This window comes from Astatotilapia calliptera, chromosome 6 (assembly GCF_964374335.1).
Source record: "Astatotilapia calliptera chromosome 6, fAstCal68.1, whole genome shotgun sequence".
Taxonomy (NCBI): domain Eukaryota; kingdom Metazoa; phylum Chordata; class Actinopteri; order Cichliformes; family Cichlidae; genus Astatotilapia; species Astatotilapia calliptera.
This window is the reverse complement of record NC_137427.1, coordinates 12,534,302-12,553,270: the sequence shown is the minus strand read 5'-3', so window position 1 is coordinate 12,553,270 and position 18,969 is coordinate 12,534,302. Positions and strand designations below refer to the sequence as shown.

At 39.0% G+C, this 18,969-nt stretch overlaps 1 protein-coding gene across 3 annotated transcripts; it reads left to right on the top strand.

The window, feature by feature from the left end:
- Window positions 1-2,132: 2,132 nt before the first annotated feature.
- Window positions 2,133-11,080, top strand: caly (calcyon neuron-specific vesicular protein). Of its 3 annotated transcripts, none has more exons than XM_026170349.2 (5): window positions 2,133-2,394; window positions 5,275-5,437; window positions 6,042-6,161; window positions 7,157-7,270; window positions 9,389-11,080. In XM_026170349.2, exons 2-5 carry the CDS (start codon window positions 5,309-5,311, stop codon window positions 9,629-9,631), a joined length of 606 nt encoding a protein of 201 aa, XP_026026134.1. In that variant the 5' UTR covers window positions 2,133-2,394; window positions 5,275-5,308; the 3' UTR covers window positions 9,632-11,080. The 3 variants fall into 3 exon arrangements, with proteins under 3 accessions (XP_026026134.1, XP_080158501.1, XP_026026133.1); XM_080302375.1 differs by having other exon boundaries at window positions 2,134-2,394; window positions 5,203-5,437; XM_026170348.2 differs by having other exon boundaries at window positions 2,140-2,394; window positions 5,295-5,437.
- Window positions 11,081-18,969: the final 7,889 nt, after the last annotated feature.

Below are 18,969 nucleotides of genomic sequence, written 5' to 3'. Positions count from 1 at the left end.
GGGTGGAGAAAACTAAAGTGTGCATAGCACTGAGAATTGTGTCTGCATGTTAATTAGTAAAAATGTATGTATACTGATATATGAAACATTACATGCTGCGTGCAGTTTTAATGGCTATAAGAATTCAATGGAAAAAGAAAGAAACACTGGTGAACACCAACATCAGTAATAAGTTTGCCAACTTATTGCGCTTTCTTTCCCAATATTTATTTCTTATTTTCCTCTTAAAAATCTTCACATGCCTGCTGTAAAAATACCAAATGTAAGGATTTACTAATGATCATTTTAACTTTTGTAATTCTTCTTGTTACGCTTGATTTTTGTTGGTATTGTTTTTGTTTGTTTTTGACAATTTAAATCTCAGCACCCAGTTCCAGTTGCTAACATTATGTGAAAACTTGCATGATTAGTATTAATTCTAGTTGTTGTTGCTCCACTCTAGTTGTAAAATAAAATTAATTTTAAAGTAGGATTTATTGCTGATTTTCAACCTAAGATTTGTTAGATTTGTGGAGTCTCCTCTCTTCGAACTACAAATGTTAAATCAATTTGCCAGTTGGAGCCACTTTAAATCGAATCACTTTTATTAGTAGAGAACTATAGAAATTTTTTACCTTTTTTTTCACGCCTGGTTTGTCACATTTTTTCCTCCATAGACTTTATCCTAAATGATTCTCATTTTAATTATGTTGACCCAGACTCTGTGAATCTTCTACACTGACAACAAAACCAGCGCAGGCCGACAGTCTGCCTCTCACACTGTGAGGATGACACCTCCATCTCCTCATAGAGGAACTAGTCCAGGATCCACTTTGATGTCCCTCTGCCTGAAAGGAAAGGTCAAAATAATAAATGTAGACCCAATTGATGGGTTGGCAGGGGGGCATGGGGGTTCAGCACTCACTTTTGGACGAGTGCTCCCTTTAAGAGGTAATGAATTCATACAGTCAGACACAGCCAAAGAAGAAAACAGCATGAGTCCCCTTTCCATGAAAAGGTTTACCTAAATTTGCAGACAAGCATGGCTTCTTCTTCCCACTAATGCATCACTTTCTTATTTCACTCTCATCACATACACATGTATGATTAAATACTTTTTTCCCCCGCTTGACTTTACTGAGAGTTACTGAGAGAATTAAACTAGGTGACCAAGCACCAATCAAAAAACAAAACAAAACAAAAAACCTCAGTAAGCACCTCTAAATGACTCTCCCTCACAGCAATACACATTTGATTCAAGAGTTTATAAAAAAAAAAACAACAACAACAAAGAATAAAAGAAAAAAGAAACAGAAATAAGCTAAAGCTTAAATATGCCTTTGAAGACTCTGCAGGTCACCTGGGTCATGGGATATGTGTTAGTAGGTCAGAGACAACTGGGCTATGTCTGCAGATCTTTAACCTTTTGCCCATCATTACTAAGTTATGTTTTCAAGACCTTTACTTCCAATTCTTTTGAAGATCAAAGATGCTATAAAGTTTAGGCCCAGTTACAGGTAAATGTACATTTAACTAAACATATACATCAGTTTAAAAATACTCACATGAAAGTAAAATCACTCAATTAATATGGAGGTAAAATGTACTAAAATGTGCTACAATATCAACAATAAAACTGGTTTTGCACAATGTTCCCTTTTACAGTTCGTATTTTAAATATGAACTGCTTTATAGGGCTCTTTTTAAATGTGTAATTGCATTTAAGTTGGTTTAAGTAGGTTTTTTTCCAGTGTAAAATCTTAATCTGTCTGAATCCCACTAAGTAGCACTTTTTAAGCACTTGGTTTGAAACACACTTATTTAAGTTGTGAGAAGATGTAAAGCGTATTAATGTCGTTATCAGCAATTCTAACTCCTCTAGTGGACACCTCACATAGAACATGTCAGCTTGTAAAGCACTGATTAGATATGTTTACATTTATTAAAAATGCTAAATAACGAGACTTGAAGGAAAGCGCACCTTAAACGGAAATTATAGGTGTCAAGTAGCTTAAATGTAATCAAGTAAAAAGTGCAAGATCCTTCAAAAGGACCACAAAACTGCACTGAAGTCCAACACTTGTGTTAATGTACGCAAACCTGGAAACCAAGATGAAGTAATGGTCTCTCCGTCTTTCAATTCAGAGACAAACGAGGCGCTTTCGATCACAAACAGTCTCATATGAATATGTGGCTCACACACGTACATCAGCTGAGGTCCTCGCGAGCCGCGCTGAGACGCGCATTAAGCTGCCAGTTTCTGCTGGAGGACGGAGCCGCTCCAGGCTGAATTACATGCGCAGTCCTGCCGAGAATCTCACATCACCACGGCAACCTGCGTTCACACCGAGTCCCCTTCAGCATCGGTGAGCTCCGATCCCATCCACAGGCAACCGGAGAGCCCGCAAGACCACCGTAAGTTTTTATTCCTCCTTCTGCTTCAGTGTTTCTGACGGTGCAGCGGTTTATTTGTGTTTATTAGACGGACGTGAATGCGGTTTAACAACAGCCTGATCGGTTGCGGGTTATGTAGCTGGGGGATGATTATTTAATATCGATTAGATATGCGTTGCCCAATTAAGTGATTTAGTGCAGGTAGCTTATATTGGGGGGGTTGTCATCCTCTTTGGGGAATGAATGGACAACAATAAAACCTTGATTTGAGTGCTCCATGGGACTGTATGTGTTACTGACATGCGTTGCAATTTCCCCTATACCTCCACATTATATAAGAGGCTACACTTAAATTCTGTGATTGCCCTCGTCTCCTATGGGTATTAATTAAGTCTGCAGTTCATTAAAAACAATAATGTAGAAAATAAACAGTGGAAGAACAAAATAAAAATATATAAGTTTGCAATATTTGTTTAAATAGCCCAATAATTCAAAACACAACTGCACAGAAATGTGTTTTATCAATCCATATTTCTGGTCTCTGATTATTGCATACACAGCCTGTGTATCTTGCAGCAGCAGTCTTCAATGCAGTAAGTTTAGATATGCATGACCAGTGAACCCTGAAGAACTTGACAGGCGCAGGTAGCAAACACTCTGCTACCTATTCATAGCACAGCATGTATTCACCTTTAGACAGCTTCAAGTCTCCTTCAGTGTGTCAGATATAGGTGATGGATAGAACTGTGAAGTAATCATTAATCTTTTACAGTATAATTGTATGTATGATTGAAACGAGCCGTGGTTGTGAATTTGTAGGATGTCATTTGCAGCTCCTTCAATTTCTGGACTCCTTTCCTGTCAGAGTGTGGGAACACTGAATGTTTGACAGCAGCACTCGACTCATTTGTTAATCACAGATTCAGGATGAATCATCGCACCCGCACTTCACTCCAACCGTGGGGAGGAAAAATGGCGGTCAGCGCAGATGACCACATTATAACCACCCACTCATCAAGAAATATGTGTTGTAGTCTTGAGTAATACCCTAGAGTCAGTCAAGATCTTACCTAACAAAGATTTTAAACGTCCAAATGGTTTTTGTTGTTTTCCAAAATGCTGAGAATGTTTGGTAGAAGGCTGTCACATAGTTAAAAATATTTTTATATGCATTTTCCACTTGATGACGGACTAGAGGCTTTAGTAAATGATCCTCTGTCTCCTTCATCAAAAACACATTTCCTGAGCACTGGGGATTTCTCCAGCAGCATACAAACTCTAGCTCTTTGCCTCCTGGTGTGTATCATCATTGTGAGTCACTGGCATCAGTGGGCCAATGGCGTCCTTTGCTGGGGGAAGGTGTTGTGTTGCAATGCGTGAATGAGATAAGTGGCTCTTCACCTCTTCCTCTTCACCACATCTAGTTCATTGTCAGAGGAGAAAAAGAAATCAGACAGTTATCTGAGCAGAACAGCACTGAGAGAATAAAGTTTGTATATGTTGGCTATAAACATTAAAAGTGAGAGGCTGGAGGAAGAGATGGATAGATAGTAGATTCATAGATACAGAGTAATAATGAAATATGTTTACTCCAGACTGTTGGGCTGGATAAACAGGAAACAGAGTTGGCTTCTCTGAGTTACTTAAATACTGTATGTCCTCGAGCTATTACCGCACTGATCAGCCCCAAGATTCAAACCTAATATTGTGTCTAGCACCAGGACATTAGCAGCAGATCCTTTGGGTCCCACGAGTTACTGAGTGTGACTTCCGTTGATGAGGTTTATTTTGGCACACCCCGCAGGTGCTTTGACGAGATTGAGAGTTGTTATGAGTCTTTGATGGGTTTCTCATCAAAGACTCAAACTGAGCAATTTTTACAGTGTGGCATGCTGGGGAAGGTTGCTGCCGTTGGGGAGTGTGCTTTATCTACAACAATGCGTTGGTGGGTGGTATATGCCAAAGTAACATGCCCATAAATGCCAGGAACTAAGGTTTCCATGCAACAACGGACTGTAACAATATGATCAAAGTCATTCGTGTCGTGTGTCGACAGTTTTAAAAGGCAGTTAGTCAAGAAATAGCTTGAAATCTGCTAAATTGCTTTCTGTCAAGTGCTATAATATGATTCCAGGAATATACTATGAACATTTAGTTAAATAGGCAGTTGGGTAGCTTAGCAGAAAGAGTAAAAATATCTACACTGCTCCCCGCCAAGAAATAGTAATTTAAAATATTTAATACGTGTATACATAGTGTTAGCCAGAATACGTAACTTCTAAACAAACACTGGTTGTTATTCTGTGCATGTCAGCAAGCTATGCTCACAATAACAGTGTTTTTAAATTTATCAAATGCATTATTCACTGTTTTAGCAAGAATTTAGCATGCATTTAATGTTAAACACAAAGTGCAGCTTTGCATTATGGCAATATCATTGATTTTGTTAGTTTTTAATTTAGTCGTAAAAATTAGAAGCGGCCTGAACGTGGCACTATGCAAATTAAAGATATTGCCAAGGATTACATGTTTTTATGAAGCAGATGTGATGGCAGTGCATCTGATAGCTGTTTTGGCAAAGTCAGTGGCATATATTATGTTTATATTTATAAAATAATGTCACTCGGTACAGTCATTATTGCTGTAATTTGCTTTGAGCAAAAGTAGTAGACCAACACACACTTCCTTATCTTCAGCTGCGCTGCTAAAATGACTCAAAATTAATTTTCATGCTCCTTTCTTCTTTTGATGCAGTGTATATTTGTCTTATCCTGGCCCATTAGTCCTCATCAGACTGTCATCTTCTCACTTCCTCTTGTGTCCTGGCAGGGTCCTCAAGCAGCTCTATCACATTTGGTTACAAAAACACTCAGTCTGACTAAATCTGTCCCTGATTCCGAGATCCGTCCGGTCATTTTCAGACAGACAAGCAGCTATGGTGAAGCTGGCCAGCAATCTGTCCGATAAGCTGGAGAAGCAGCCATCTGCGGACGATGGCTTTGATAACATCCCCCTCATCACACCCCTGGAGGTCAACCAGCTCCAGCAACCTTTTGCAGAAAAGGTAAAATTGTACTCCACCTTGTTCTTTTTCTGTGCCTGCCCACTTCTGTTCTCTAAAATACTGTTTCCAAGTTGAACACTGGGTGCAACAGAACCATGCATTACAGCACTGCAAAAATGCCCAACAGATTACGACAAACAATATTTAAATTCATGTGGGCATACTTACCTGTCCTCACTTAAACCCCAATGCCGAGAGTGCTATATTTACCTCTCCTTGCCCACCATCCCAGGTTAAAACCTTGGCACCAGCCCACTCAATGCAAGCGCCTCTTTGAATACATAACACAAGAAGAAAGCTCTCAGAATCATATTTTGTCCGATAATGCTCTTAGCAGCACAGGATGTTCTACAGGCTCAGTAAATGATGGTGAAACATTAACATAAAAACACTTTGTAGTTCCCAAATGTGTTTTTAACATATCATTAAAACGATCTGCTTTTGCAAGTGATGCTTTTATTTTTTTACACAACCATCATGGTGTTCAGTGGTAGCAGGATTGCTGAACCTGTGCTGAAAACTGAGGGCATCCTCGATCAACCATAATGGATTAATAGGAATTTTTCCAGGAACTCGCAGTGACAGTGCATTCCCTCTGCTGCAGGTCATTGTGAAAACGTCAACACAGTACCAGCTGCAGCAGAAGAAGAAGAACAAGCTGTATTTTCCCAACATTAAGAAGCTGAATATCAACCTTTACAGTGATGTCTCTGAGAAGGCCAAGGTAAAGGGTGAAAATCTTCACACATGTAAATTTAGTATAAGTCTGTGTTGTTGTTTCTGTTAAGTCCAGCAGTGCTTGGTGGACTTTGCATTTGTTTTAATAAACACTAGCACTGTTTTGAATCCATCATGTGCAATGGCCTGCTCCTCATTAGAGCATTTCATGTGTATTAATGTCTGGCTGAAAGTAGTCCCCAGCAAATGCACTGTATTGATTGCTAAAAAGCGTAGAGCCGAGCTCTTTAATTAAGTTGTTCATTCTATTTGAAACGGCTCAAGAACTCCATAAAAGATTGTAATATGTTGCCTCATTCATTTAATATGAAAGTGGCTAGTGGTGTTTTCTCAAAGAAAACTTAAATAATCATATCAACAACCTATTATATCATGAAAACAGGAGCTGTAAGGCTCTTTTGTCTCCTCTCCTTTCAGAAATGTTTGAATAGGAATCTGTGAAAGAATGACTTCAATTATCACTTGATTTATTACCAAAATAATGTGTTCATGTTATCAGTAACTAATTTAGAGTGTTTTTCAGTACACCATGATGTTTCTTTTGAAAATTATATTTACAATAAGCAGGATTTATTCTTCTTCCAATTGATAGGTCACAGCTGTATGATCATGCATAGCGTCCTCGGGTTTTCAATTAGATCCACTCCTTTGCTCATCATGTTGGGTTATAAAAAAGTAAAAAATCTAAATGGCAGTGGTCAAAATGCCGAACTGAAGGCTTCAACATGGTAGTCCAATAGATAATTTCACAGTGGGTCCTTTTAGACTATAGCAGCTATACCCAGGCACCAAGAAAGACGAAACATCTATTTTGACAGAGCTATAAACGTCACCATCTTCACATATAGTCTGTGTCCGGAGCTAAAGCACCTGGTGGCTAAAGGCCATAGACATAGGTGGAATCCAATTTGGCGCTATATAAATAAAACTGAACTGAAAAGTATTGTCTTACATTCTGTATAACTATGTGTTTTTCCTCAGATCACAGGTCTGATCCTCATTACTCTGGGCTTTCTGACCAGCCTGCTCCTTCTGCTCATGTACAAAGCCATGTGGTACGACCAACTTACCTGCCCAGAGGGTTTCATCTTGAAGGTGGGCAGCGTATCCATGTGTGCACAGCGAGCTTCTTTATTTTACAAACACCACGCTTAGCATAAACACATGTCTCGTAACCATGTGTCTGCACACATGCCCACACAGAGTCAGATCCTTCCCCTGATTTATGTTCATTTCCTAACTATGACTAAATTTTAAATTATAGCTTCAACCTACAAAGTAAAAATTTACGTTATGAAATATTTTAAAGCTTTTATTTCTTAGATGGCCGACAGATCCTCATGATATGAGTAATACTGTCACACACACACACACACACACACACACACACACACACACACACACACACACACACACACACACACACACACACACACACACACACACAAACAAACATAGATGTACAAATAGTGATATTTTTTTTAATATGGTTCAAGGAAAGAAAATTATCGGAGATGTTCTATTATCTTCTTGCAGCATAGCAGAGAACAGCTGAAGAAGGTCATAGTCTCATCTTTCTATATCACAAACTTATTACTGTGGAAGTAGTCTGCGTGGAGTACTTCGACAGTCTACAGTGCAGCTCGTCTGGTGTTTTCTTCTCCGCACACTCTCATTTCAGTCACTTCAGGACTAACACAAACTCATCGTCTGCAAACGACACCTTGGAGGCATCGTGCACCAAATCAGCACAACCGCGAATGTTAGTTAAAGGGCCTGTCTCGCAGTGGAAAATGAGAGAGTGGGGTAGATAGAGAGAGAGTGGGGGAAGGAAGGGGAGTGACAGCCTACTTACTGGTCAGGCAGAGATTGGGATGCCCGCTTGTGAATTGTAGGGGTCTTTAATTAGAGCTGAGCGTGACTAAACTGTGATTAAAGGCTTAACGGTGAGGGGGGGAAGCAAGGAAGGGAAGGGGGGGAGGATGGGAGGAGGACCTTCCGGCAAAGCTTTTGAAGTTTTTGCCGGTTACAGTTGCTTTTAGCATTTTCCCCCCTACTAATGTGTTGTTAGAGACATAAAAAGAGGATGGAAGGTGGAGGGTGGTGTAGTCACTGCTGTGCTTTTCAGAGGCTTGACTCCTTGCTTTTAGGGAAGGTCAGGTAGTGAATTCTCCTTAAGGGAAAGACTTGCAAGGTCATGGGCCCTTTTCAAAACACAACCATAAAAGGACGGGCATTCAGTGTCTTGGTTTAATTCCCCCACATAATTTCATATGTATCTTTAATTCTATTAGGTAAATGTGAGTCTAAGGATGTTCTGAAGGATGCTTTAGCCTCAAGTGAAGGCTTATTGGGGATATGAATCTTTAATTATGTTTGTGCACCAAGCATTTAAACACCCTCAACTGTATTACTTTTCTGTCTGTAAAAGTTCTTCACACTCTGATACTTCCTTGTATGTTTAAAAGCTTCAATTATCATCTGGAGTACCTTTTACATATATTGTTTTTTAAATTGTTTTCTTAGCCTCTGAAACAGCATTTGAAAGTAATCTGTATGTGGTTTATTACATGTGGATGTAATACAACTTCCTGAACAGGACTGAAACATGGTTTTACACTTTAACTCTTTCCAGCCCCACCTAATGTATGTGAAATTCAAATGTTCCACTCAGCAGTTTGATGTGCATTGCATGTGAAAACAGGCAACATTCGACCCAGGATTACTTAGTTACTGTCTCAAGCTTCAGAAGCTTCTTCCAAAAGTGCAAAGACAAACAGTAACCTATGACAGCTGCTGGCTTCCATTTTTCAATACATTTTTGTAAGTTGTTCTTGTAGAAAACCAGAATGCTCAAAGCAGCTGCACGCATGATTGAAAATGAAACAACAAGGTGAAACATACAGAAGAGCACGAATATAAATCAGAATGCAATTAAACATTATTTTAGGTAAACTCTATAACAGGCACAGAAAACTATCAGTCATAATTGAATCTGTAATATCTAACTAATATGATGCAAATAAATGGTTCTTTATCCCCATGGACTGTGCTTTCCTAGTCATAAAACAGATTGCTTCCTATTGGACCAGGTGGAGGAAATCTGCAGTTTATCTTGACTCAGGATAGCTTTTGTTCTGTGATGATGATGTCAAATCAGTGTGTGAGTAATACTGAAAACACCAAAGCTGTTTGTATATTTCCCTCTAACAGCAGAAGCACTGCACCCCTGCAGCTCTGGAGATGTACTACACAGAACAGCAGGAGCAGGAGCAAGGTGTGCACGGCGGCACCAACGCCGGACTGTACGCTGCTCTCAGCCACCTAAATCAGGTCAAGAGGAGCGGACCTGAGCTGCCATCGCCATGGTTACCAGTCATCAGCGCTTTGAAGGAGGCTGAGGTGACCAAACCAGGCAGCGAACCGCTGAAAGGAGTGCTGGAAGCAGATGAGTGAAGAATGTGTAGGGGAGAAAATGACAATGAGGGGCATGGTGGATGTTATGTTACTTTATTTTTCGTCTGTGTGTGCGTGTTTGGATTTTTTTTTCCTCCCTCAGACAGCTCACTGAATCACTCGCTTATACTGGTGCGCCAACGTAAAGGCATGCGTGCGTGTGGTGAGTTCTTGTGGTTAAAGGCAGGAATGTGCATGACTTTTACAGCGTTACTGAGTCATGACTAAAGTCTGGATCCGGCGTGTGTGTCCGCACTCATGTAAATACTGTTCACTGTTCATGCTTACATTAGTATGAGCTCATGTGTGCATGTTTGCATTCATGTGTGGTGTATATACGTATATACTGGGTAATATGTGTACTCATCTGAGTGAGTTGGAGGTGAGAGAAGAGAAGCAAGGCGAGAACTTGCAGTGAGAACTGAAGATAAGTTTTTAATGAGTTTCCCCTCATTGCGCTGCCTTGTTATCTTGCCTCGTCTTCTGATTTAGTCTTAGAGCAGAATGTATGAAGTCATTATTGAATGTGCACATAATTTGACTATTAAGACATTTTCCATTTTACTGAATTTAGTTGACCCCACATCTTATTATGTCTAGACTTTTAATTGCAGTTGTGTAAGGTTAAAGCCAAATTCGGATTTTGGGAAACAGTTTTGTCATAATGGGTTATTGGCTTTGTAATTCATTTCCAGAAAAGTTCACTTAATCAGTATTAATTAAATACAAAACACAATTAAGTATGCATCACTTAAACATGCTGTTTGTTTTCTGAATCCACTCCTCATTTGATGACTCTTGTTATGTCACATTATGATGTGAGCTACTTTCTGTAATGATAGATACAGCTTAAGAGCCTTTAATGTATGATTACAAACAAAACCTGTACTGTATGTTCATGTAGGTACACTTATTGTGAACAGTAGCCAATTACATGACGTTCTGTTTTCGTTCTTGTTTAACTTATGTTGCTATAAATATTGTGTAAAAGCCTTTATGGTGAACACAGGGTTAACTTATCACAATCCTGATGTAATCCTGATGTATGAATAAGCTGCTCTAACCATACAGTAGATATTATAAGTGCTAATTATGTGTTAAAAGCGTCTATGTTTTTTAAATGTATTTAATTAACAAATAATATATCTGTACAGTATTTAATGTGTCTTGACTCTAAGGTTTAGTTTGGAAAATTGCCAATGTAAGAAGTATGAAGAATTTCTCTTGACTTTTCTTTATGTCTCATTCATTTTTTTTCCTTTTTTTCTCCAAATGGCATTAATCTTATTTTGGAACAGAACTTTTCATGTGAGTCGGATGAATCTGAGATCACAGCACAGCTTGTTTCCAGTGGTTTAACTGCCAAACATTTACATCAGGCACATCTGTTCTGATGTCACCGACTGAACAGAAATAAATGTCTGAAGTGTTGAGTTCTCTCACTCAGAACCGGCAATGATGATTTTGAGTCATTGCTACTAATGAATTGAATTAATAACTTAACATCACTGATGATATTTTAGAAACAGTCATTAGGTGTTTCTATCCTCCGCAGTAAAAGTTGTCCTTGTCAGAGGTTTCAAACATAGTCTTGGCTTATGGTTGATTATCTATTATCTATTATTCTGTGTAAAACAGTTTTACCAATAATAAGTTAATATGCACTCACTGGCCACATTCTTACCTACACCTGTTCAACTGCTCGTTAACACAAATATCACATGGCAGCAATTCAAAGCATGTAGACATGTAGACATGCTCAAGACGAACAGCCAAAGTTCAAACTGAGCTTCAGAATGGGGAAGAAAGTTAAATTATTTTAAACATGGCATAGTGTTTGGCTGGTCTGAGTATTTTAGCAACTGTTGATCTACTATGATTTTCCCACATAATTATCTCAAGGTTTTATGGTTGGAAAAAAGAGAAAAAAATCCAGCGAGCATCAGTTCTCTGTGTGAAAATGACGTTGATGTTACAGCAACTCAAATATCCACTTGTTGCAAAGGAAATATGCAGAAGAGCATCTCTGAATGTACAACACATCAAACCTTGAAGCAGATGGGCTTCACCAGCAGAAGAGCACAGTGGGTGCCACTCTTGTCAGCTAAGAACAGGAAATTGAGGTTGCAGCTCACGCTGACTCACCAAACTTGGACAACTGAAGAAAAATGTTGCCTGGTCTGATGAGTCTAAATTTTAGCTGTGACATTTGGTTGGTAGGGTCAAAATTTGATGAGAACAACATGAAAGCATGGATCCATCCTGCCTTATATCAGTGGTCAGTGTAATGATGTGAATACTTCGGGTCACTTAGTAACAACTGTGGATTGTGTTAAATGTGGAGTAACTGTGTGACACAATCATGTCAATATGGAGCAAAATTTCTAATGAATGTTTCTAGCTGAATTCATGAACTCAGGCACTTCTTAAGGGAAAATTGGGTCCAACCCAGTACTAGCACAGGTGTGCATAGTACAGTGGCTGGTGAGTGTATATGGTATTTCAGTGGATGTAATGCAATCATTTTAATGCACAAAACCAAAGATAGTAATTAGGCACTATTAAGGTATCAGATCTTCACTTGACAGTATTTTGCCTAAAATAAGTTATGATAGCAATATTACCATAACAGCTATAAATAACATATTATCATTCAAATTTAGCTTATCTTTAATGTATGGTTTTTGTTTTTTTTGTAAATGGTTATTGTTTTGTTTTTTTTTCTTTTCTCCTTTAATTTTATGCTTTGGTAGCCACACGCTGTGGTGTTGACTAGTAACTAATAATTACTTTTATCTTTTTACTAATTACTAGTGTTTTTTCATCCCCCTATTGTATAAAGTGTAACACAGTTACTGGATTATTTGTATATTGTATTATTAACATGAAATCAATATGGTATTCTATCTCACGTGTTAACACAAGGACATCCTCACAGAACTTGCAAACTAGCAACTTCAAACTTTGTTAAATGTATGGTTACATTGTAACCTTGGTTCTCCGAGTTAGAGACTATCGCTCCTCTCCGTTACATATGTAACGGACTTTCACTAGTACAAACTAGATAAATAAAACAGGACCTCATGTCACACAAATGTTATAAATATTCTTTAAGTAATCATTATTATTATTATTATTATTATTATTATTTTTGCTTCATTTTATCAAGCTAATGAGTCACTAAACAGGTTTTATAGTGAGTTTGTTTCTGAAAATAAATCAGAGACAGCTTGTAATTGTTCCTTCAGTTATTCTTGAGTAACTTTTGTGACACATTTTACTTATAAAACATGCATATAATTTCCCCATGGGGATCAATAAAGTATCCATTATTATATAGCCAAGTATATTTTAAATACAGAACTGCTCTTTGTGACTAAATATTTCTGTAAAGACACTTTGAATGCTTTCCACACATTCCTGCTTTTTGAGCTACATAGGAAAAAGGGATCAGTGCATATTTTTTAATATTTAAAAAATGTAATCTTGAATTACCGGCAGAAGAAAAATGTTCGGCTCCGTTTACACTCTGTTGCTCAAAGATGATCAGTATGCATAGAATTCAAAATATGACTCTTTCCATCTCCTCAAACTTTAGTTTAGCAATTCAAAGCCAAGCCACATCCTCTTATTATCTCTCTTTGCTGGGTTCACTGCTGTGAGCCTGTCTGCATCTCATTTACACTCACATATTTTCACACCATCGCTGTAAACCCAGGGATGTGTGGCTCAAAGACTTGAAGGTGTGTGTGTGTGTGTGTGTGTGTGTGTGTGTGTGTGTGTGTGTGTGTGTGTGAATATGAAGCCATTAACCTAAAGTTATGTGTTTGATAAAGTTTATGTGCAACTTGTGTCTGTTACAGTATATTTAAGCCTTCATGTGGTATGTGTGTGTGCATGTGTGTGTGCGTGTGTGTGAGCGAGTGAGTGAGAGAGAGACGCTGTGCTTAGGTTGTTAATTAAATCTACATTACACCCTGTTTACCCTTTAGGGTCCTTTTTTTTCTCCTCCTCACTGTTGTTGCTGAGTGACATACTTTGAGATGCTGTTGGCCCAGGGCATGGAATTAAATAAAGTGCTAAAAAATATTTATTGGTGCATTTAAAGGTCCCATGCTTGGTCAAGGCATAGCATGTTGTGCCAAAAGGGCTTAGATTCAGGGCCTGAGGAAAATCACGTAAAATCAGCCGAGTAGTCACGTAAAGGCGGCCAAGCCTATTTTTCCTGCTTTATAGCATCAACAGATCTGAACAGTAAAATAGCAGGTTGGCTTTTTAATTTGTTCTGGCCATTTGGAGTCCCCCCACCCTTCCCCTGCGTTCCCCCTGAAGATCGTGAGGGAGGCCATGCCAAGAGTTATTTAGCTGTTAGTGTCGCACCAGAACTACATTCCTCTGACTTCTGATGTCACTGATGTAAGTACTTTCTTCCATGTTTGTGTGCCGCTCAGGCTGCAGTGTCAGCTTTTCAAGAAAAAAGAGTAAGCAAAGGTAGGTGTGGCTCCAAAAGACAGAGAGAAGGAGCAACATCTACTGATCAGTCATTACTTAAAAACCTGTTATTGTTGTTGGTCCTCCTCGTGCTGCTATAATATCACCAATCAATCTGGGCATGGATATAGGAAATCTGGCAACCCATCCAACAAGATAGGGTTTATACACAGACAGACAGGGCCCATTTGGGTCACTCCACTGCATCCAGAGGATGATCGATCAGATTTGGATCTGAGGAGTTTCAAAACAACACCTTGTTTTCCTCATGCCGACCCTGCGCGGTTCTGCCTTTTTTTTTGCATGTCTTAGGGTGCATTATCCCTCTCAAGAGAAAGGCATGTGGACTGGCAATTTTCTAGTTTTATTGAGCACTCAAAGCACTTTACACCACAAGCCACACTCACCCATTTGCACACACATTCATGAAGGGGGCATCCCAGGGCAACAGCATTGTTAAGACAGAAACGTATGGCAAAGTAAAATCCCCACCAGGACCTAAGGATTCCCAGCAGAGCTTTGCTTAATAAAAAGATGATCAGTATTAATTGTGTAACCTATCAATTTTACCTGTTGTGTCTCGATGTACACTGAGCAGCAATACATTAGTTGTCAGTTTTTTTTGATAACATGACAGGTACAGGAGAGGTTCTCCTGTTGAGTTTTCGCCAAGGCAGCCAGCGGAGATTCAGAAGGAGTCCAAGTGAAGAAAAAGAGCCTTGCTCTGCTTCAAAGGTGCTGATTGGTTGATTTGGTTCATTCAGACATCATGTTTTCAGCTCACTCTTCATGTTGAGCAACGCCAACCAGTTGTTTACTATATACATGCACAAATCTGCCAATCTTTTGCTTTATAAAAATAAACTATTTATCTGATTTCAAACTGATTAACTGCTCTTAAATATGAACAATCATGGTCTCTCAATAGAAATAGACATCAGCAGGAAGCATAAAGAATTTCAGACATGTGGATATAGAAATACTTCAAGCAAAGTGTAATTTTTAGTTGGGAAAATTGTGGTTTTGTCTACATTTTTGATTTCATGTAAATGTTTCATGGCATGCAACTTGTAAAAAAAACCCAAAACCCAACAACAAACTAGTGCTGTCAGCGTTAATCTCGTTAAAATGAAGTTAACACCATAACCGTTACTGCAGATCGCCCCATGCGTGGCATCAACACATTAACGAGCTAACCGTGTTAACAGACATGTTCTAATTTTATTTCGTTTGAACTGTTGTTATACTGGTTCTTATACGTTATTTAATATATTCTGTCCTGCTAACAACATAATTTCATTCCTCCATTGTTTATACATACAATAAATAGATATAATAAGTAAAAATATTTCAGTCTATTGTTGATTTCCCATTTTATGTTAATCAATAATAAAATAGATCAAATAAAGCTGGCGCAGTTCATCTGCCAGCAGGAAGTTGTTGGTTTACATACCAAAGTATTCTTGGGCAAGATACTGAACTGCAATTTGCTCCTGATGTGTTCACTGGAGTGTGAATGTTAGATACAAAGCATTAGAAGTGCATGGTTGAATGTTTGTGTCTGAATGGGTGAATGAGGCTGGTAGTATAAAGTGCTCTGAGTGCTCAAGCAGTAGTAGAGTAGAAAAGCGCCATTTAAGAACCAGTTCATTTACCAGTTAACAAAACACATCAAAGGGGAAATCCTTGTCTCTACCTGCTCAAACACATGTGACTAATCATGTGACCATTTTTGCACGTTTTGTTGCAAGGTGGAGTGTCTCTCTTCCTGTTCACAGTCAGCAAAGAACTTATTTTGTCCGTTAGCTGGGCCATTAAAGCATTTTAACTTTTAGAAGTTGGACGACGGGGCAAATGAGGATGACAAAACAAGACAGCAAAGAAAATGAGGACAAACAGAAGAAAAGAGAAAGAGCAGATGAGAGGCGGCCAGGCCTGGGAAGTGTAGGTGGGGGGTGAGGGTTTGAGCAGAAGAAGAGGAGGCGGTAGAGGCCAAGAGGCATGGAGGAGGTAGTGGTGGAGGAGGAGGGTGAATCCAAGCTGACCCCTGTGTCTGTGTGTGTTGTTGTGTGTCTCAGTGGGTTTCCTCTGCCCTGGCGCCAGCTGGAAATGCCTCCACTAAGCAGAGGCAGTACACACATCATCCTCCATTCACCGCCATTCAGCCCCCTTTGATGAGAGTAACACTATACATGCTCAGCGAGCCTCACAGATCCTATCAAGCTGCTGTTTAAAGGGCATGAGCTAGAGCCGAGGCAGCTGATCATAACTTATCGAGCGCTCGAACGCGCTGTCATCCAGTTTTGTTGTCCCGCGGAGATAATAAGAGCAAGGACGATTGAGTAGGCTTTGTAATTGGAGTGATGTACTTACAGTGGTAGAGGTTTCATGAGGTACGCTGCCACCTAGGGGTCATCTCCCATTGTTGCAAAGAGGGATGTTCTTTCTGCGTATTTTGAACCACTAGCTTGATAAGCAGAATCAAGATGGTTTACGTTTGCCTAAAAGTGTTTGAAATCACTAAAAAAAAGATGTTTTATTGCCCTTCTTTGTTTTCCACTTTACAAGTGTAATTATGCCTTTTGAACCATAGCTTGAATACCTGCTATCAGATTAGGAACAGTTGCCCTTTTAAAGTTAATCCTCATGATGGTCTTTTTAAAATGACTCAATAGCCATGAAATTAGTCATTAGTTTTGTTTTCCTGCCGTGATGTTGCCCTCATGCAACAAAGACCTCGCCAGTAAACAATTATCCGACCTACACAGCGAGGTAAAGGCCCAAAGCTGCAGCCCAGACATGCCGTGAGGAAGAAAAACAACCGGCTTTGCTTAACTTAGCTTTAGTTTGCTTTGTTCTGGCCATTAAGGAGCTGAAATATTGTCATTACTCATAGACCAAATCATTTTACGACATCCTGTAATTAAGCTTTAAGCTAATAGGTTAATGAGACAAACGAAGTTTGAATGCTTAAAGTTGGTTTCTATTAGTGATGCCATTGCTGGGTGAAGCACAATGCTGCATGCTTTGCACACTCACACACGCGCACATATACACACACATGCATGCAACACAAACAGAGAACAGGCTGGTTTGATTTAGGTTTTGTGGTTCCCTCCTGGTTTAGCCTCAGACAGGACCAGAGACCAGTTCAGCCTGAGCCTGGCCGTCTCTGCTAAGCTTCAAGTTGAAACCCTCCAAATTGGGTTTAATCTGTGTTTTGCTTTGCCAATTATCGACCCGCAGAGTTGCATGGCAAATGGGGATGAATGATCTTTAGATGGGCCTGGTTGAGAGGAAGGTCACAATGTGATTAATGGTGATCTGTTGAATGCATGACTCGGCTCGCTAGCTCTCGTACAGGATGAGTTATCGGCAAACGAACATCTGCAGGACAAATGTAAAGTGTGATGAGGCAGAAATATCACTTGATGCTTAAGGAAATGTGTAGAAAACTGTTCCTAAAAGCCAAAGTGTCTTTACATTTGTTTTTCAATCAAGCTATGCAGACAAGCTCTGGTTTCATCTATTACCAGAGCTGTGCCATCAGTTTTATGGCGATTTATGCTGTCTGTGTTTGCTATTTATTATAATCAATGGTGTTCATGTCACGTTGAAATCATAGTAAGACACTCATAAAAGCAACATGACATCATTTGCACAACTCTGGATACTTTTAATCATTTTTACTATTGCTCCCAATGGGGCATCCACATATTTTGCAGGTGGAAACAGTCTTATTTTGGTGTTAGACTTCAACATAAAGTCTAAATTACACACTGATGTACTAGAACACAGATAGAAGAGTCGAACATCTGCAGACTGAAAACCCATCTGATCCTTGTGGCTCTTTTGTGTCTGTACTTGAGTGGTTTTAATGTCTCTGTGTCACCCGATCTTTGTTTTATGTGTGTTCCTGAATAATGGTTGGCTGTTCTGACATGACTGAACAGGAAAATCTCCATAGTGGTCTGTTTTTATAATCTACATTTCTTGATTATTAGAATAAAAAAAAAAAGACAAATTCCCCTCTGTTAGGTCACATCACAGGATTTTTATTACTTCAATCGAGGAACCAACCCAATTTATTCTCAATTGATTCTAACTTGAGTGAAAGGCGGAAATGTTATTATTCCTTCAGATCAATTTTATGTCCAGTGTTATCCTTGTAAAGACACCAGAGAGGACATTAAATGTAAATTGTATTGCTGTAATTCAACAAATAAAGATCATGTCACATTATTGAGGCAGTAAAGTTATTCTAGCAGTTTCTGATTAACTGTTTGTGGTGCACTAATTAGTTTTACTTTAAGAGGCTTGCCTTTTTTTCTTCTTTTGCCTTTGTGATGTTATGAGTAACAAACACTTCCATCTCAGTCTGTTACTGTTGTCTTAGTTTGCGGTATTCCTGTCTGTCTGTGGGATTCTCCAATTCTTTATTTCAGGATGTTCTCACTGACCTTTTTCTCCCTCTGGGTGTCTTCATCTTTTTTCTCTGCTGGTGTCAGTGTTGACACACAAAGCATATTTGGGATTCCATCATTTAATTAAAGGAACACAAAGTTCATATTGAATTACTCATTGCACTTCACCGTACCAGAACTCTCAGTGTTGATTATTTTTTGTTTGTCCTTTAAAGCACACAAAACATTTAATAAAATAGAAATAGCATTTCATCTCTGTGACCTCGTGCAATACTTACTTTCTGCCTTGAGTGTCCCCAGTGTCAGTGTGAAATCTCTTCAGTATGTAGTGCCCTGTGGCAAAAAAATGACTTTGAGAGTCGTAGAAATTGTATCAATATGCCTGTTTGTGCCGGAGAAAGGCGATCCCTTTTTTTTTTAGCG